At 38.4% G+C, this 21530-nt stretch overlaps 1 protein-coding gene across 3 annotated transcripts in view; it reads left to right on the forward strand.

Annotated features, from left to right (window-relative positions):
• The window catches only part of tspan4a (tetraspanin 4a), a 120945-nt gene that overhangs the window by 97778 nt on the left and 1637 nt on the right, over positions 1 to 21530 (forward strand). For all 3 annotated transcript variants that reach the window (XM_029498161.1, XM_029498162.1, XM_029498160.1), the window contains 3 exons: positions 11459 to 11560; positions 13534 to 13665; positions 19569 to 19652. In XM_029498161.1, coding sequence (XP_029354021.1) covers positions 11459 to 11560; positions 13534 to 13665; positions 19569 to 19652 — 318 coding nt within the window. The remainder of the gene's footprint in view (positions 1 to 11458; positions 11561 to 13533; positions 13666 to 19568; positions 19653 to 21530) is intronic.

Genomic DNA, 21530 nt, shown 5'->3' on the forward strand with positions numbered 1-21530 from the left:
TCCATTGCCTCTTTGAAGCTCAGCTCAAAACCTGGAACAGCAGAATCATTTCAGTTATAACCAGCGAGACTCTCCTCAGTCAGAAATGGGCCTCTGTCATGAAGCAGTTTCAATCTCAAATGTGCACCTTGTGCTCAACTGGAATAATAGACTTTCTCATGAACAGCACTGGGAATTATACAGTAGCATACCGTACGCCGTATTATAGCAGCCAGAGTCGAGTGATGTCACTGCGGTTAACAAGACCACTTTTGATCAACGTGTGAATGAATGCTGTTCTAAGAATATATCCTTGCTAATGCAGTCGTCGTCCACCAATCATTGGTGCAAAGATGCAAGGGTTCTTTGGCTGAGCTTTGAGCTACTGTCAGATGCACTGCATGTAACTGTGGCGTGCTTTTCCATGGTGACAGTCATTCACATTTACATTAATGTGTCTGAAGAAAAAGCATTTTTCAAACGGGGCATCACTGCTGCTGCTGGTTAACACTGGAAACAGAAATAAAAGCTCAAAGGATAAACATGTAATTTGTATGAAGCTGTTTGTGGCATATGGCGTCAGAACAGTCTCATAATGAATGAAAGGGTAAAGTGAAATATCTATTGATATACACAATTTCTCATGAGACCTAAGACCTGTTTCTGTTGTCTCCCTCTCATTTCAATGTATTTTCTTGGCCCCGTTCTACTTTTGTCAGACTTTATCTGGAAAACTGTGAAATTATGAAGCAACATCAACGTAACTGAAGGGGTATCAACTTGTCAACATGTTACTTCAAATACAGGTGATGTGCAACCAGCGACGCCGTAACGCCAACAACAATCATGCACCGTAAACTGCAGACATACGACACAAGACACCCTGAGATCTCATTTCAAGCGTGATAGCGCCACTCTTTACGCATCATTAATGTTCCAGCACTAGCCATCACAACATTTTGCCTTGTGAAGATATCAAAATGCAGCACCTCTGTCTAAGCACATTCCAAGCCTGAGAAATTTTCCATTTCATGTATGCTGATGAAATGCAATTAGATAAACACCCCGGGCTAGTTACATCATAAAACGACACCCACATTAGGGCAATTTTAATATGAGACACAAATCGAGATAATAAGAAAATAGGAAAGACATTTGTTTGTGTCTTGGAATATAGAGTAGAGCACTGCTGAAAATCTTGGGGAAATACTTTAATTACAAAGTCATTTAAATTGCTGTGAAGGAATATACCAAAAGGCAAAGAACCAGAAGAAGGATTTTCATGATCGGTTATCCGGAGTCAGAGAAACAAACTTAGCAAACATTAATGGCAGCTGTGCTGACAGCCCCTCTAAGAGATCCTGTGTCCCCAGAACAGCTTTGAAGAAAAAAGTGATTTTGGAAGTATAACTGCTTAACTCCCCCAGCTTACATGTTGTGCTTTACCATATAACATTTGATAAAGATCCAGTTGAATGCCTACACTATGTCTCTAATAGAATACGCTGCAAACCACTTTTTACTGCTTTTGGTCCATATTTAAACCTAACATAAATATTAATAGCCTTGTAGTTATATCTAGTAGAAATGTATTTTAAATGTAATGTTCTGTACTGAAGCAAATAATTTCACCTTTTGGTTTTTGTAGAAAATAATCTGGCTCATAACATGTGAGCTGATTAAAGCCTTTTTTTTTTATTCATTTTTGTGATTTTTGTGTAAATTGGTTTTGACAAGTTTAAGCAGCTTATTCCCTCAATTTTAATTCCAAAACTCACACAAAGCATCTCCTTTTAAAGACTATCAATTATGCTGGAAAAGGAAATCTATCACTTTGAGTGAAAAACTGACAATCACACAAACTCGTGAATTGGATGGATACACAACCTGGTGTAGTATTTATATAATTCTTGAGGTTAGTCTGTTTATCTTCTTTTCATGGCTGGAGCTACAAATAAGATCACCAAATTCACATCAGGGGGCCAGATTCCGATCATTCACGTATTTCACGTATTGAGAGCAAAAGAAATAATGCAATAAACTATTTGAGGCCTTCAGCCCCAATTCTACTGGTTCTCTTCTGAAGACATAAATCTTTGGAAAATAGCTGACAAATGCATACATTGCCGTAAAAGTAATTACCTTAAATCGTTGCGCACAGGAGTGTTTAGCAAGCAACTCTCAAAAAGGCATAAATAGTTCATTTGTTGGTGCCTATTTTTAGCTGCATATTAATACACATTTGGCACAGGAGTATTTTCACCAGCCACATGGTGAATGTGGGATTCAATCAAATTCAGCTACAGTGCCCACATTTGTTGTAATGAGAGAAAATGTGACAAAAAGCAAGTGTCGCATATTTATGTTTTATTTTCTAAACACGCATGTCTTTGGCTGAGAGGAATTAAATCTCTCAGGCTTAGGCAAAACAAGAAATAATTGTTAGCCGAATCGCTTAAGTGTTAATTTGGAATTTTCAAATTTAAAAATATCGAATTGTGGACCAAGACTAAGTATTTCTGGTGGTGTTGGCTGAGAGATGAAAATGTCACACCTGCTGCCTCACCTGAGAAGTATCCAAGGCTGCAGTTGATGCAGCATTTTAAAAGCCCTCCCTCCTTTCTGGGATCCACCTGTAGAGCCTGAGTTTGCATCCTCACAGGGTGGGAAGCTATCTTTTTATCAAAATTCCTTACTTCACTCTTGATGCTTCTTTGTGAGCAGTGAAAAGGTCAACTACGAGACTCTACGAAAAGAAAAACCCTCGGCACATTGTGCATTTGCATAAGAATCACACATTATTTGGCTGACTGAACTACAGTACAGTGGAAGAAAAGCAGCAAACGAAAGATAAGAAAAACCTCAAAAATCTGCAAAAATATCTACTGTGATGCAAAACAGTTCAAGACAGCCTGAAAGAAAATGCACCAGTTTTTGTCTACAGCTGCATGCAGGTCTATTATAGTATTTTGCTCATGCATAAAAACGCAACAGCATTGACAAGAATCAATGAAACCTGAAGAATCGCTGTGCTCAGTTCATGTTTTACTAGTCGCCATAACAAATACTAGCATGCATATATATATATATATATATATATATATATATATATATATATATATATATATATATATATATATACATATATATACATATATATACATATATATATATACATATATATACATATATATACATATATATATATATATATACATATATATACATATATATATATATATATATATACATATATATATATATATATATATACATATATATACATATATATATATACATATATATATATATATACATATATATATATACATATATATATACATATATATATATATATATATACATATACACACACACACACACACACACACACACATAATATACATACACTACCGGTCAAAAGTTTGGAAGTTCAGACACATTTTCTTGTTCTAATATCGTGTATGTATGTATGTGTGTGTGTGTGTGTGTGTGTGTGTGTGCGCGCTGTCCAAAATGAACCAGTTAATTCAGATTAATTTAATTGCAAGATTAACTCGATAAAAATTTTTTTAACATGTCTCAAAATCGTGCATGAATGAAGTTAATCCCAAGCGGATTTGCCGTAAATTGCTGTCCAAGATGGCGGCCGGCAGTACAGAGCAAAGCCGAGCATTAGTATGCAGGACTGTCCCTTGGAGAGGTGGTCAGTAGTGATGGGCGATCACTAGTGGTCAGCTCGTTCAGGAGCCCATGAAAAGCAAATATCTCACCACTCCAGGTAACAATGTACATAAGAAACAGTCAGCTCTCCTCTTCGATGAACAAGCAACCAAGTGAGTCTGTCTTAGCTCTCAGCTGGCTAAATGATGACTATCAACAAATTGCATGCTCAGTTTTTTTTCCTCTTGCTCCCATTTGTTCTTTCTGCATTTTGAAGCTCTGCTGAGAACGAGAGAAAGATCCAGCAGTGCAAAATGCAAATTCTTGCAATTTCTTAACTTGTCTTAAGAAACATTTGAAAACAGCTGTAAGGGGACAACAGTGGTCATAGTAATTACAACAGGAGTTGAGGGAAGAGTGTGGTAAAATACCAAATTGATTGAGGTGGCAGGGGTGGATGGGGGGGATATAGTGTTCAATAAATACAAAACTATATAATGTTGAGGAAGTAATTTCTTCACTTTTATTTCACCTCACCAAGTGGTTTAAGTGCCCAAACATAACCAAGTGGCAAAGATAGACTGCTGTGGGTTTTCACCATGACAACCAAGGTCTGGTACAGCCCTTCAAATTCAGGAGACACTTCCGATAGACAGAGGTTTCTGAACTCTACCTATGGGGTTTTTCTTGTTGAGTACTTGTTGAATAATGTATAAATGCTGGAATCACAACTTGATTTTCTGTAGAATCCCTGAGACAATGAGGCTTGACCTTCTGCGATCATCCAACATCTTGTCTAAAATCCCTGAGCTCAGTAAGATCTTGATTAAAGCTGCTCAAGCATCATCCCTTCTTGTGTTGGCTCTCCTCGTTCACAGCTTTCCTCGTTTTTTATAGCCATTGATTGTCTTCTCACATGGTTTGCCAAGTGTTAATCAGGAACAGATTAGAAGCAGAGAATGGCAAAGCTGGGACTGCAATTAATTTGCCCCACCTGAAGACTGAAAGAAGTCAATTAAGGAGAAATGCTACACATTTTAATAATTTACGTATGTTGTTGCCTCAGGACAACATTACAAGTCAGAGACAGAAGCCTTGAACGGCCTCAAGGATCACTGTTCACATCCTCATACCCCACATCTCACTTTGCTGATCTAAGGGTTAGTTCGTCAGATTTGAATCTTTAGCTTTAAAGAGATGTCTAAGTTGAAAGGTACTGACCAACTGGGATTCTTCAGACAGGTGGCATTCAACACATGCAAAGATTCAGCCACATAAACCATACCACGGGAAATAAAGCACATCTGAGTATAGTGCGTCTGCAGTCAAAAAAATACCCTTGACAAACCTTCACTTTGGTCCGAAATGGCTCTCAACTGAGGGAATGCAATCTGGCCTACTATGGAGGAAGGCTAGAATTAAAGTATTATCAGGAGAGCAGCCTTTGCCAGAAAGTGTGGGCACCTTTAAAGGGAAAGCAAAACCCCACTTAGAAAACACAGCAACTACTGTATGATCAGATCGCACGGATTTGAATTGACTGGAACTTGACTTTTAAAATCAAACATTTCATTTAACCTGGATTTGGGATTATCCTGCAGCACAAAGCTGTCAGCATCACTGTAACAAATTCCAAACGTCAAGTCAGCAATTTAAGATATAAATCAATAATGTTAAATTCTCCTTTCTTTTTTCTTGTTTTAAGAATCACTGAAAGTCATTGTAAGAAATGAAGCAGAGCATATTTCATGCAGTCTGGCATTTTATGGTGGAATAATTCTGTTCACAGGAAATCCACGGGGAATATGATCACAGATCTTTCTTCATTTTTTATGTCTTTGCTTACATTACTGTAGCTCAGACTCTGTCTCCTTCCTGCCTTTATGACAGGTAATGGATATCCACTATTTGAAGGGAGAAAGTAAATTTGAGCCCCCCCGTGGGGACACAGGATCTCTTAGAGGGGCTATCAGCACAGCTGACACTAATGTTTGCCAAGTTTGTTTCTCTGACTCCAGACAACTGGTCATGAAAAGCCTTCTTCTGGTTCTTCGCCTTTTGGTATATTGCTTCACAGCAATTTAAATTACTTTGTAATTACAGTATTTGCCCCACTTGCTTTTTTCCCCCAGACATACAGTAATGTTTGTCTCCTGGGCTGTCACGGATAGAAAGCTTCTTTTTTATGTTTACTACTCATTCAGAGTCCAGAAGTCATACAACTGCCCATCTGTCCCACACTGCATTTGATTTTATGTATTCTGCCCTTCGTCTTCTGGCTCACCTGTCCCTCTTTTCCCATTTACTTTCCCCCCCTTGCATTCACTCTCTACCCCACCTCCATCTCTCCTCACTTTTTTCAAACTGTATCCCTCATCTTGCCTCTCTTCTCTCCATATTAACTTTCCTTATATCCCTGTCATAAATAATTGATGGCCAATCTTAGACTCTTCTGGTGTACTTAAAGGGCAACTGAAGTCCCGAGGACAACATCAATACTGAGCATGGGCATGGCTTATGCACACTCTGCTTGTGCACTTTTACAGGAGTGACTCTTTGCTAATGACCTTATATTTGAATAAGACGTATTTTCTCTCTTTTACTCATCCATATTTTTTTGCAACACCAAAGGGATCTAACAGCTTTATGTTGTCCACTCAAATTGGACAGAGTGCCTCCGTTTGGGGACAGCTTGCATGCTTACTCTTGATGCCTTGTAGCAGCTTATGACGGCAGTCTTGGTGTGATCAACAGTTCTTTTCATGTGACAAGAAGTTAGATTCAGTATCATTTGACTTTCCATTGGGAACTGTCTTTGATACTAGCCTGGAGAGATCCAAGGTATGATTCTCTCTTTTTCTATATTTACCGTAAGATGAGGTACTAAAATGGAAGAAATATCTCTTCTGACATCATGGGACAGTTGTTCAGTCCTATTAAGGATCAGATATAACCAGGTTGCATTATGTTAGCTATCAGGTGCTACATCTGTAATTTCAGTAATTTTTTGCATTGAAAAGGCTTGATAAATGAGAACGGAAAAGTGAAAATGTCCATGCAGATTTCAGTAAGATGCAGGACAGAAGGACAGCCAACTCAGTAAAGACAGGCAGAAGAACATAATAAACAGAACAGGCCTTGAATTTAATAGAGACTGGCTACTGCTACAGTCAGGAAATTGTATGATTCAATGTGGCCCAGCAAAACCCAGGAGGACTAAATTCAGAAAAGCATTCAAAATTGCACTTGAAATGTTGCTTTCCTATTGGAAATTGGAATTCTGGTGTGTGTGTGTGTGTGTGTGTGTGTGTGTGTGTATACAGGAGGTAAAATAAGTGTTGAGCATGTGACCATTTTTCCTCAGTAAATACATTTGTAAAGGTGCTATTCACATGAAATTTTCACCAGATCGCGCTAAATTTGTATATGTGGATTTCATCAAACCAAACCATTGATTTTCATATATTACTGTAGGTGTAATAATGACTAGTGACTGAACAATTTTAGAAAGGGAGGTGCAAAAAGGCACAGAAAGCAAAGACCCCAGCTGAAATCTGTCAATATTTAGAAAGTAACCCCGCCTTGTCAGTGCAAATTAATATCCACTGGTTCAGTCCAAATTGATAGCCTATAAAAATGTCTCATCAGCAAGGTGACAAACAACAAACATCTCACAATGGCAGAACAAAGAAGTCGCTCAAGACCATCATAACCTTATTGTTGGAAAAACATACTGATGTCTTTGGTTAAAGGAGGTTTTCTGCCCTTCTGAATGTACCAGTGAGCACTGATGGTGCATTAACAATTCAGAAGTGGAAAGAACATCATTTCATCCAAAAAAAAAAAAAAAAAAAAAAAAAAAAAAGCAGCCACGACCAAGGGCTTATCGCAAGATTTCTGGCAGGAGTGAAAACAATTATGAGAAGAGTTGCCTTAGAGCCATGGACCACTTTTATAGAGTTTCAGAAAGACCTGGAATAAGCAGGTACAATCATTTCAAAGAAAATAATTCTGAATGCACTCAGCTGCCATGGCCTGCATGCATGCTGTATGTGCTGGACATGGATACTTGGCTCTCTGGGGGTAAAATGTTAAACTGAAAAGTAACGTCTTTTGAAAGATAGTTCACTTCTCAGACAAGAAATCTTTGGAAGGTAGTTTGAGCATTGAGAATAAATATATGTTGAAAAAAAATATTCAGTGTGTTCAACCACCACCAAAAAAGGATGTAATAGTACAGAAAAAAAATACAAAAATAAATAAAAAACACTACACTTCAGGTGATCAGTTTGTTTTTTGTCAGCGTGGTATGCAACTATCATGTTTTTCATGGAATTAGCACACCCCCACAAAATTGTTTCATCGTGCAGATTTTCAAAGTGCTATTGCTTTCAGTGAATCTATGAAACTGTCACCATGGCTTGTTGCATTAAATGTGTTTTGTTGTGAAAACACATTTATAAAAGACACAAACACAGAAATAGCCTGTTTGAGATGAGACAAGGGGGACAGCCTGGCATTAAGTCTGCATGTGTTTCTGTCACAACCCCTTTATGTTACATCAGTCCTTTTTGTTGTCATTTTCTCTATTTTCTATTCACATTCAGATAATTGATTAGCTGTCTACCTCAAGAGTGCCCTTTTTGTTTCACCAGTCTAGAATAGTCATATCAGTTCTTCTGAAACATGCCTGTGCAAACTTAAGTACTGAATGTACTTAGAGTGATATAGAATATAAGATGAACACACAGTTGCTCCAGGGCTAATGGCGTATTTTGTTCTCTGGACAGCAGTACAAAGAAAACTGCTTCTCAGAATTTCTCATGCCTGCAGGCATGTTAACAGCCTTTACTAAATATGAAATAAGGCGTTAAATACATATTTTTCCTTGCAAACTCTACCATTGTAAAATTACTTGTGGAGGCCAATTTCTTTTACATTTTCCTTCATCACAGGCTGGGAGGGGACATTTATTTATTTATTTATTTTCATTCTGCATTTTGTTGATTGATGCACTTATAGTCGTACAAACAAACATTTTATTATTTCATTATGTGTGTGAGAGACCATCACCAGCCCTCCCTGGAAGCTAGTTTGTTGTTGAATGAGATTACATTTGTGTGACAGGGAGGGCGGTGCTACACCTCAGTGAATATAGGTGGGAACAAAGGATGGGCAGGAGAAGGGAAGCAAGTGGTGGGAAATATTGAGTGAAGGATGCTGAGCTTTTCCTGTCACCTCACTCAGGATTATGAGAGTCCAGAGGGTTTCTGTGCAGATATCTGGAGAGATGGGAGTCCAGATAAATGAAGGTGTCCCAATGGAGGAGCTGAGTGGGATACATTGTGAGATGGGATGCCTTACATTGCAGTCTTTGTGTGTATGATAGTCCAAAAAAAAAACAAAAAAAAAAAAAAAAACAGTACAAATCATGTCAACATTGTTCCATAGTGCTAAGGTGCCCAGAAAATTAACTTCATCCAGGGACTATTTTGGTGGGTAGGTAAGGAAAACTCTGATGTTTCCCCAATATCCACTTTGTTTCTCCATTTCAAATGGGAAGCACTATGTTACATCATAGTAATCAGCAATTTTAGAGCTCAGCAACTGCTACTTCAATGACAGAAATCAAAATTTGCAGGGAGGCTTCTCTAATGTAACAAAAACCCATATTCATCCTAAAAATACATCACATATAGAGTCAGGAATCACAGAGCTAAATGTATGCAGAAGCACATCTTGACATATAATGTGTATGAAGAGTATATGAAGTTAGAGATTTATCTCGGTGCCTGCAGAACTGCTCAGGCTAAAAGGCTGCAGTATAGGGGAGTGCAAGGTCAGTGGGTTTCTATGTGATTGATATCTGATAATGTCAACTATCTAAATGTGTAAACAGGGATGACTGGCTGGTGTGTGCTTGGCGTTTTGGCTACTGTTTGTATATGGCAGCAATGCTTTCCAATGGGGTTCATTTTAAATTACTCTGTTAGATTCATTTACTGCAAGGGCTTTAATGTATTAAGCCTGTTTATCTCTGTGCCTGTGTTGACAGCTACAGTTAGCTTTCTTTAACTCAGCTTACTGGGAAAGCTGATTTTGTTAAATGTTTTTATCTTGTTTGTTTAGGTTCAGTCTGAACCAGAGCATCTAAACTAAACCCACATGGATTTACATGTTTATTGAATAGCATCTCAGTTACCTGCCCCCCTACAGAACATTGGGTCAGTTAAAGCAAAATCAGTCCTCTGAAGTTCAGCAAAGTGGATTGCTTGAACTGTTGGCCTCAATTCATTAGGATTGATAATACGCAAGTGCACTTAACAAAATATGGGCCAAGGTTGAGTTTCAGTAGAGACTTCAGTCTCTTTCAACTCATTTAGGTACTGCTGCAGCCAGGCTTCTATATATTCTTTCATCTGTCTCTCATTTTTTTAGCGCTTATCCATCATTGTCGCAGGTCTCTCTTCTGTTTATTAACTAAATTTTATTTGTTTTTACAATGTCTTGGTGTGCCGATGGTTCACCGTGTGACCATCAAAATCAATGGTCAACTAATGATCCAATTGAAAACCATGGTTCATGGTCATGGTAGTCTGCTAATTTGCAGCTACATACAAAAAAGAAGTGCATTGTGTTCATGAAAAAAAAACAAAGCTCATCATTATGGCATTACATTTTCAAATCACAAAAAAAGCAACCCTCTTCTAATAATTATGATAAAGGCTCTATATTATATTTTTTGTTATATATATATAATAAAAATTAACGGTAGTAGAGCATTTACAATTTTAACTTAGTTTAATCAGGTTTTGAAATATTTTTCTGTATCAAAATAATGACGTGAGCAGCACAGCAGCATCATGGTTACTGCAGTTCACCACAATAAGAAGGTCACAGGTTCAGTTCCCAGCCAGGGGCCTTTCTGAGCAGAGTTGACATGTTCTCCCTGTGCCTGTGTGGGTTTCCTCCCACCATGCAAATACATCATGTTTAGGTCAACTGGTGACTCTAAACTGTCTGTAGGTCTGAGTGTGAGTGGTTGTTGGTCTCTGTCTGTCTCTGTGTGTCGGCCCTGTGATGGACTGGTGACTTGTACAGGGTGTACCACGCCCTCACCCAGAGTGAGCTGGGATTGGCTCCAGCAAATCCATAACCGATAGAAGATGAATGAAAGTTACAACATACATAATTTACCAAATATGAGAGAAAATTAAAATAGTTCTAGCTGTACCCCACAGTTTAACTCACTGAATCCATTTTGACGTTTCCTGGAAAAGTTTCCTAACACTTTGTTGAAAATAATAAATCATCAATTTGCTATATAAAAAAAAAACAAACATAAAGACCCTCTACTGCTGTTGGTACCCTCCACCTAACATTGTCTCCCACTGTCACAAAAACATAAATAACATAAATAAGGCAAATTATATCAAACCGAACCATAGTCCAACAGTAACTGATTACCAACGTAATGTTTTCTCATCCTTATGGGATAAAGGCCTCCATTGCTTTTCTTTGGTGAACACAGTATATTTCTCTAACCCTTTAACAATATTACTTTAGACACATTTTTGCTTTATGCAAGTGTGGGAACAAAAACATGCCTAAGGATTTATTTGGTTGTACCTCATCTTCCTGAGGCCAGGTAACACATTTTGAAATAGAAAATAATACTATGAACACATGATGGTGAGTAGAGATTTTCTGTCTACTATGCCAAGCAGATGGACATTTCATGTGATAAAATGTGAGACTCCAAACATTATCTTACCTGCTTTTCTCATATCACATATTTCCTGTGCTATTTCCTCAGATTGATCACTACGCCCAGAGAGATCTGAAAAAAGGCCTCCAGCTCTTTGGCACAGAGGGAAACGTGGGTTTGACCAACGCCTGGATGATAGTACAAACTGACGTAAGATAACGGACCACAGCTGGGGGTGGGGTATTCACGGGGTTATCTAAAACAAGTTGGAAGATATTCTCTCTCTGTGTTTTCAGTTTGTAATCATGATGCTCTCAAAAACTTTAACAGACTCTTTTGAGCATTACAGCCCATTCAATATTAACGTCAATGCCACTTAGCAAGTCAAGTTCATGCAAAATGGCTTGTCACGAGCTGAGATACATGACGTTTTGACTGCATTATTCATTGTAACAGTGCTTACTTTTACTATTGGCAAGGTTTCGCCATTTTTTGCACCGTGATCACAGTAAATTAAAAGCGGAGTAGTTAAATCTTTTAAGGCTCATTTGATTTTACATTTTTTCCACTTTCTGTGAAATTTAAATAAAACAGCACCATATTTTTTACAGTTAATGACACCTGGACATTTACAATCAAGTTAATAAAATTCTACAGGCAATCCAAAAAAAGGCTTCAGAAAAAAAATGTCCACAAATTCCCCACTGACATACAAAGCTTTCCTAGTTTAAACACAGTGGTAAAGTGCTGTCAGAGAGATTAATGCAAACACCATAGACTCTCAGAGATAATCTTTTTCAAGCTCTCACTTTGATGTTCTTTCTTCTCTGTATTATTTATACACTGTATTATTTTCTGAATTCTGCTGCAAAAGAAACAAAATGTGAGAAAGAGATTTGGAATTGCAGTGGACAGGGTTGCTGCTGGTAAATGCCTTTGGGAGACTTCAAATGATAGATTGGAGACTTCAGGGCTCTTTGGACCTTTATAGAATCGCAGACGCAGTGTTATGCCTGGTAGTTTTGTTCCATTAACAAATGAACGATGCATGCTGAATGTTTTGCTACTGGGCGTGGGTGTTTAATGTGCAGAGTTGTTTTGGGGTTTCCTTCTGCTCATTTCATTGTACCATGGGGGGAAACCACCTGGATGTAACACTGTATTAGGTCTCCACTGTTGTGAGTGTGGACTTCTCTCCTTGTCAGATCAGCAGTGCGGTGTGAATGTATGGAGCTCCATAAAGTCTGAGTCTGGCTGAGATGGAGACCATTAAATGCAGCACTCATTCTGCCACAGTTCTGTCTTTCAAGCCTCTTTCATACATGCTGAGTCACTAAATAGATAATACAGCAGATGTCCCTGTAGCAAAGGTCAGCCCTAAACATTATGAATGGCCTCACGATATAATAGTAGAGGCTTTACATACAAGAAAACACATTCTAAAAACATTCAGCAAGGCACCAAATGACAGCATAATATATCACTACAGGTCACACACCAGACTGGTTGTTTAGTTGTGAGGTGATTATATTTGAATTTTTCCAACTGGGCTTTTTTTTTTTTTTTTCATCTTTGATTATTTCTCAAATCTTAAAACAATAGGCCACTTCGGGTGCTTGCTGGTAATGTGGTTTTTGTTGTTTGGTTTTTTTTGTGATAAATTGCACATTTGAGCCACTATTTTAAGTGATGAGCAAGTTTTAAATTAATGCCCAATGCCTGATTCTAGGCACGGAGTGGTGCTGGGAGGGCAGCATTGTCCCTGTGTGGAATTAAAGTCCACTGAATGAACAAAAACATCAGGGGCACTTTATCTTTCCATGAAGTACAACTGATGAACTGAATTGTTGAGAAAGCCACGATTCCTTATCAAAAATCTATACCAATCACAAAGGGAGAAGATGTAGATAAAAGGAAGCAGGAGAGTTAGAAAATCATTTTAGAGCTGTGATACAAATGAGGGGTAGATTTTAGCTCACAAAAAAAGGGAATGTAGCTCAATATCAGCAAGATTAAATGATTTCTTTACTCGGGACATATGGATTATATTGGTCGGAAAACTGTTTCCATAAGAGGAGAATGCTTTTTTGTTATCATACATTAGGATTTCAGCAAAATAACAATAACAATAATGAAAAGCCCAGACACACTCGATGATTTTTTTTTTTTTCCCTTTGATGCAGTTTCGTTGTTGTGGAGTAACCAACCACACAGACTGGTTTGAAGTTTACAACACTACTCGTGTGCCAGACTCCTGCTGCCTGGAGTACAGCGACAACTGTGGACTGGACAACCCAGGAACATGGTGGACAGCAGTAAGTTCCATCCATCTTCTACCGCTTTTTCTGTTTTTGGGTCACAGGGCTGCTGGAGCAAATCCCAGCTCACTCTGGGCGAGGATGGGGTACATCCTGGACAGAGACGCATAACCAGCTTACCAGTTAACCTACACATGCATGTCTTTGGACGGTGGGAGGAAACCCACGCAGGCACAGGGGGAACATACAAACACATGTAATGAGTGCTTTGATTATAATATGTCAGGTCAATGGTATTAATTACATACGCAAGCACAGGGGGAACACACACACACACACACACACACATGTAAATGAGTGTGTTGATTATAATATGTCAGGTCAATGGTATTAATTACATACATTTAGAGCTGTAATTAATCAACCTGCTTGTGACCACATCATCACACTGTGATTTCCCTCACCATCAATGCCCTTTCTCAGCTGAAGAAAATGGTGTCCCACATGAACACACCCACCTGTTTTCTTGACATTCATTAACACATTATTACATTTCCATTAACACAATTTCCCCAAAATTATTTCCGTCATTAAGTGCAGCTGGAGCTGGGAACCTGGCAACCAGCCCTTTACCTTAAAGGACAATAGTACAGCCTCTGCCTTTGTGATTGCTGAAAAAGCAACTCACATTTCTAAACAACCTTTGACACATCTTTGAATATCCCTCTCAACCCAGTGACCTTAGGAAAAAGTTTTGTATTGCACTGCTGTCTTTTTAGCTTCAGAAAACCATCTTTGGAAATTCTAGTCTGGTTTCAGAGGCTTGGCTCGCTCTGACAGAATCAGCTATCTTAACTAATGATTTCCTCTTGACAGCTGATGCATCAAATTGTGCCTTCTTCCAGCTTTTCAATCAGCTTTACAGTAAACCACACCGCTCTCATGCTGAAATGTGGAAAGTGTTTCTAAGTCAGTCTTTCAGCCAGACGCCTACTTTCGTGGCTAGGTACATAATATTTATCATCAGCTTTATCAGAATTTTTTCTGTCAGCGCTGGAGATTCATTCTAATCTACAATCCACAGTTTGCTGTGAGAGCCCTCTAGGCTCGATTTTATATCCTGTCTTCTTTCATTTTCGGTCAAGGCTGAAGTATTTGATGTCTTGAGGACATTAAATGCTACATAAAATTCAGTTTAACACCTCTTATTTGAGCATGATGGCTGCACCACCCAGAGACTTATATTTTACAACACATGGGGTGACTGCAGTACTAACTTTCTTAACAGGTGGCATTGAATTGATTATTTTATAAAAAGAGCAACCATCATGTAATTTCATGGATTCTAAAAAGTAATTTCAATCAATGCAATATAAAGTTTAACTTCTGTTGACATTACTTGATATGAACAAAATTTCTACATGTAGAGAAGGTGACAAAGTGAAAAATTTCCCCTTGGATCACTGTAAGGATGTGTTAGAGATGCCATTTGTTTGTTTAATATTTGAATTCTCCTGTATCTCAGCAGACTTGCAGAGCAGCTGTTGTTCAGCTCGGCCAACTGCAAAAGCTGTCTTAGTTGGACACACAACCATCAAAGAGAAAAGATAAAATGTGATGGCAGGAATGGTAAAATTAAATATAAGTTTTGAGGTTGACACATTGTTATCATAAAGGACTAACACACCTCAAGTCATCAAGCAGTGCCAAAGCAGTCATAATGGGTGAAACTGATTAATTAAAATGACGGCTTCTGTGCTGCCGCCCCTTAGAAACAGTCACAATTCATAAAGCTTTAGGATGAAGTGTGTCATTAATCTCTCCCCTACCTTGTTGAATGACTTCAACTTAGTCTTAAAAATTATATGAAGGTTTAGCTTTTATATATATATTTTTTTTTTTTCTTTTTTTTTTAATCAGTCAACACATTTGTGCTTAATCTGATTCTTCAGCTTATAAGAAGGTACTTCTTGGGCAAAAGATCTGTCCATTTGCAGAGGTCAGATTTTAAATATTATACCTTTGGGGGCAGCTTATCTATAAATACCAAACAATCCTCTTACTCCCTTTGTTTGTGTCCATTCAGCAGTGAAAGAGCCAAGCTATGGTCAAACTAAAGCCATTTTCAACTTTTTCAATTTTGGAAATGGAAGACATAACTTTTTAAAATGTTCTTTCATTATTTTTCCTCAAATAAGGTGGCACAAAAACAACTGAAAGAACTTTCAAAATTATGTACAACCTCCTTTGTGTGACAGCTCGTTGGCATCTGTGCAGACCTCTGTATTCCCTCAGCCCTTCTAATGTGACAACGATTTTGACAAAATTAATTTAGCAAGATTCATATTTTCAATTTTATTTGTCTCACGGATCAAGGATTTAGTGACTGTAGTTCACGCTGAAGTACAACGGTTCTCTTTCAATAATGCCTGCATTTACAATATCAACTCTGTACTTGATTTCAATAGGAGTGGGACTCTCCAGGTAGCTCACGATTCGAAAAACATTCCAAAGGCTCTGTTTCAATGAATGAAATGAAATGAAATGAAATGAGGTTTGTGCTGTTCATAGCTGTTTGCAAGGTTTTAAAGGTACAAAGAAAAAAAAAAAAAAAAAAAAAAAAAAAAAACTTACTGAAAGTGCTGGTGGGGCAGCATGGCAGCATAGTGGTTAGCACTGTTGCCCCACAATAAGAAGGTAGTGGGTTCGGTTTCTCTGTGTGTTGGCCCTGTGATGGACTGGTGACCTGTTCAGGGTGACCTCGCCCTCGCCCAGTGTGAGCTGGAATTGGCTCCAGCAGCCTCCGCAACCCAGAAACGGATAAGTGGTGGAAGATGGATGAATGAATGAAAGTGCTAGGAGAGTTCAAGGGCATGCTCTCTTAAAAATACTGATTTCCCTGATGTGCAAGCGCACATTTTAACATTATGAGGTTATGAACAGAAAAAACCTCTATTGTTTATATCCTAATTTTAATGTGTCAGCTACTGGTTGAGCTCAGCTAATGTAATTACAGCAATGCTACTGCTTTGCAGTAGCATTTTTATGTCACCCTCAAAGACTCGTCTATGGCTCTGCTCGGGGAGCAAGGATGTAGCCAACATGGCAGAGCGGAGAGCACAGTGGAAATAGAACGACCAGATCCCAAAGAGGAATTGGTGCTGAAAAGGGGAACCGGAACTCCATTATGTTATTGTTACTGTATTTATTTTATTCCTTTGGACTTTATTGCATTACTTGAAAACTGACTGCACTACCAGATACTTTGAATGGTATTTGTATATTATATATTTTAAGAAAAAATAATATATCAGGATATATTTCATTATCTTGATTTAATTTTTGTCCATATTGCACAACATTAATTATGTAAATATAACCAAAGTGTTTTATACATGAATATATTTATACAATAAACATATCATGATACTATAATTGTCTAAGACTTGTGTTGTTATATTCTATAGCTTCTGCTGTAACTACTGAAGAACGTCTATTAGGTAGGCCCACACTGCAGTAAAAATTATATTATTTAAAATAAAACAAAAATATGCAACTAAATGTAATCTTAAAATAAGGACAATGTTCTCATATTAAACAGTATCATAAGAAACACCTGCCATTAAGACAAGTGTTTAAACTTGTTTGTTTTTTGTTTTTTTTTTCTGTGTACCTCTCTCTTCCTCTCTGATCTCCATCATCCTCCCTTTTGTGCTTCTCTTCATCTTGTCATGCGTGGGTTTCTCTTCCCAAAGCTCAACTTTGATTAACGTCTCCTCATTTTCATCTGTCACTGAAGAAAGTAAACACAGGGTCAAATGATATTACTATGTAAATATTTACAGCCTGCAGAATAATCTTGCAATGAAAATAACATATAGGGGAGCCTCATTTTAACATGCATTTAGATGCCTCACACAAAGAAGAAGAAAATGAAGAATCATGGAAGGGTTCTCAGTCTGACATCTGAAGGAGCTATTGGTTACATAACATCTGATGCTTTGTGACTAGGCTGTAAAATTATCTATTCACCCGTATGAGGCTTTGAAGTAAATAAAAAATAATAATGATGCCAGAATGTCCTGAAAAATGAGAAAAAAATTATTCCTACAGTCTCTTGTGGCAAAATGCCCCAGCTTCAGAGCAGAAATAAAAAAAATATTATTTGGTACAAAAAACAGTAACTTTCCTGCTCATGGCAACGATATGGCTGTGCTAAAAATCGCCATTTATTACCACTTCAGAATTTGCCTAATTGAGAGTGCTGATGGGAGATTGAGCCAAAGAGAGACTCAATTTGGCATAAAGTGGCAAACAAGTCACATAGTCCCAACCTTCATTCCCATTGCTGAATTAGAGTCAGGTGTTGCTGGCAGAGCACCCTACTCTGGAATCTGCAAAATTGCTCCTCAGAAACCTACTGGTGAAGTCACAGACTTTGCCTGTGATACAGGCTATAAGGATCACATAAAGATCGATCCACCATCACACAAATAATGATGCAGGGCAATAAAATGGGCGCTTTGTGGTCTTGGTTTTGCGATCTCGCAATCACATCACAACCATTATCCCTTACACATGCAGACTTCAGTGATCTGAGTAAGGTGTAAAGTCGTAATGTTGCCATTTCTACAGGTAAATCTGAGAAAAGTTGTAGCAACAAATCTTAAAAATGCATGCCAGTTTCATCAAACAGTTTTGAAGAATAAGGCATCATCCTTTGCTTTTGCCTCTTGTTCTTGTGGTGCTTATAACTGGAAGCTGAGGTGTTCTACGAATAATTTCTTGAAAAAAAAAAAACAAAAAAAAAAAACAACAACAAACAAACAAACAAACAAAAAAGTGGCCTAGCCGTTTTTTCCCCCTTGCTCTGCAGTGGACATCAAACGAGAAAAATCTGAATTTATACATTTTCAGATGCAGCTCTGTGGGCCATGATGCTTGCCTTGGGGCAGCAGTTTGATGAATAACTCCAGAGCTGCTAAATTCAGTTTATGCCATGACTTTCTATATTGATCCGACCTGGAATTATTTCACCTTGTGCTAAGGAAATATATTTTTGGGGGTTTCCTGACATTGCAAGCTGCAGTGAAATACAGAATCAAGTGTGTTTGGTTTCCTTGGCTCTAACTGGGCTTTTTTATGTAAGGCAATTTTAAAAAATAGCACAATTGGGAAGGCAAGTCTGCAGCAATGAATAATTTAATTACAGCAGCACTGTAGCCTAATATGATCGCACCTTTCCCTGCACTACAGCATGTCAGTCTCTTTACCAGTATAACAAACACAGTTTGCCACACACATATTTCAAATGCAAGAACACTTTAAATGTCAGCTCTCAACAGTTATTTGAAAGCTACTTTATTTGCTTTCAGGATTCATTTCCTTTTCATGATTGGCTTACACCCTGGTCCCAAAAAGACAACCGTCCTTTCACTGCATTAATGATAATTATTTTTCTTATTTCTTGTGTCTGCTCTGCACTATTCAGCTCATGAGGCATTATCCAGTGTTTCAAAAGTGATTTTGAAGTGTAGGTGGTGAAAATGTGCCTGTGACAAAAATTGGGAGGAAAGTAAGCAGGTGGGTTTTTTTTTTTTTTTTTTTTTTTGAGTTATCTACAGAATGCATTCAAACAATGTCAGACATGAAAAATTCAGTCCATTCTCATATCTTAATGATGCCACTGGTGCATGTGTTGCTCTCGTATTCACATTTCTCCTGTTTGTACAGCTGAAGAGAAACAAGGACAGTTGGGATTTGCTTGAATTTGTAAAGTTTTCACAAATAATATTAGGTCAGAGGAGGAGAGGGAGATAAGGTTGATGCCACAAGGGACATTTTGTACGACTGTGTAAATGGTAAACGATTGTAGTGCACAAGGCACGAGAAATCACAGCGGTAAGTTGACATTTGGTGGCTAATGTTTGCTTATTCTGTGTGTGTGCATATCTCCACAGCCGTGCTATGAGCGGGTGAAGGATTGGCTTAATGAGAACTTGGTGGCACTTTGGATCTTCGCTCTATGTACAGCGCTTACTCAGGTAATTACAACTTCAGAGTTATGTGAATTATATTTATTCAGTAGCCATTAACTCAGTTCTTGATATCCACAGTCTGAGACAGAGCCGCTTCCTTGGTGATAATGCTTCCACTATCCTTGTGTTTCCACTGAAGACCACACAGAAGTATTTTAATGTACATAAAAATCTTTTATGCCCTCTCCAACCAAGTGGTGCAGGAGGTGTTTCGACAATCTTACAGGAGAAATATACTGTTCTTGAAAACATTGATCACACAAAGCTCCTTGCTGCTCCAGATACTGCAGGCTCCTTTTTTGTCACCAGTCAAAGATCTCAAGGCCCCTTTAGAAAATCCTTTTGGTAGCAACATGAAAACCAGACAAAAGACGTAATCAAAGCCCTATCTCAAATCTCTGTGATGTTTGGCACCTCGCTTAGTTGAGGCAAGGATGGCAAAGCATGTTTATAACAATAACAGATTCTTTCTTACGCAAATGAAAAGGTGAATCAATAGTTAGCTAAATACATTAAACCCATCACAAGCATTGCTTTAATTTTGACTTCTCAACAACTCAGTATTATTTTCAAAACCATGAAAAACAATATTGTTTCACTTTACATGCACACAAAAACAGCAGACAATGTAACATGTAAAAAAAAAAAAAAAAATGCTTAAGAGTTTCAAATCTGACAAATAATTACACCTCCTAGAAGTAAGCCAAGCATAAAATGTTACAAGGGTTATCCATCTTTCAATTACTGTGGAATAAACTGTGGTCCCATAAAAAGCTAAATCTTCCCATGTATAATTTTTGTGCACAAAAATGAAGGTTTAGGGTGAACAGCTCAGAGAACGTGAAATGTTCTTTTAATCAAAACTTCGCAAAAAAAAACCCATCTTTGTTCTTCAGGCGAATAACACTGCAGGATCTACAAGAACTAAAAAATTATTACAAAAATTCTATTAATGCCATTAAGTGTAATGGACTGAAGTGGTTGAGACACAACTGATGATGATAATTAAGTTTGGCAGAGTTAATTTTCTTTGGCTTCAATAATCAAAGGAAAGTTTGAGCCATGTTTTGATTTCATTAATACAGTTAGTAAATTCACTCATTTATTAACGCACACACCTACCTTCAGTTAAAAACGACTGCCTAAAGTTAAAAAGTTGAATTATTCAGCTAGTCATTCTTAGAAAGAATGGCCAAAGGTCGACTGACCTTCGCATAAGTCAAAGCTAGGCTAACAGTCCACCAGCTAGCCATAACCTGCTGGGTAGCACACATTAATAAGAGGAGTGACAGTAAGTTAACTTACTCAGCATGGAGGAGGAGAGAGGCCCGGTCTGTCCAGTCCTGGCTACTTTCCGACTAAACCCAGTTTCGCTGCAGGGGACGGGGGACAGTGCTGCCACACCGGCTGTCCTACGGGTTTGGTTAAAATGTTTGTTAGGTTGTTGTCTGCGTTGTGGGTGAGGGTTAGGGTTTCCGGCCAAGTTAGGACTCGGGCTGGTTTTTATTGAATTGGCGGGTTTGTTTTAAAGCAGTGATTCGGGCGGAAGCCGTGGCGGGGGAGCCGGTCCCCTTCGGACACCTGAACGTCTGAACCTCAGTCTCCGTGGCCCGCACGGAGCCCCGTCTTCAGGCTGCAGGCGTCATTTCCGCCATTAGCAGACAGCAGACGGTCCGGCACACCTGCATCCCGCTTCCGTGGGCGTGGCCCGTGGGCGTGGCCTGTGAGCGGACGTCAGCTAGCCAACAACAGCAGGCTGTGCAGACAGACCAAACCAGCCATGTTTACGGGCTCTTTAGTATCCCGGTTTTGTGTTTGTGCATGTAAACCGAATTCAGAAACCGGGTTATGCTCTTTTCCCGGCTTTGCCACCTGGAGTACTCC

Source organism: Echeneis naucrates, chromosome 3, assembly GCF_900963305.1.
Source record: "Echeneis naucrates chromosome 3, fEcheNa1.1, whole genome shotgun sequence".
Classification (NCBI taxonomy): domain Eukaryota; kingdom Metazoa; phylum Chordata; class Actinopteri; order Carangiformes; family Echeneidae; genus Echeneis; species Echeneis naucrates.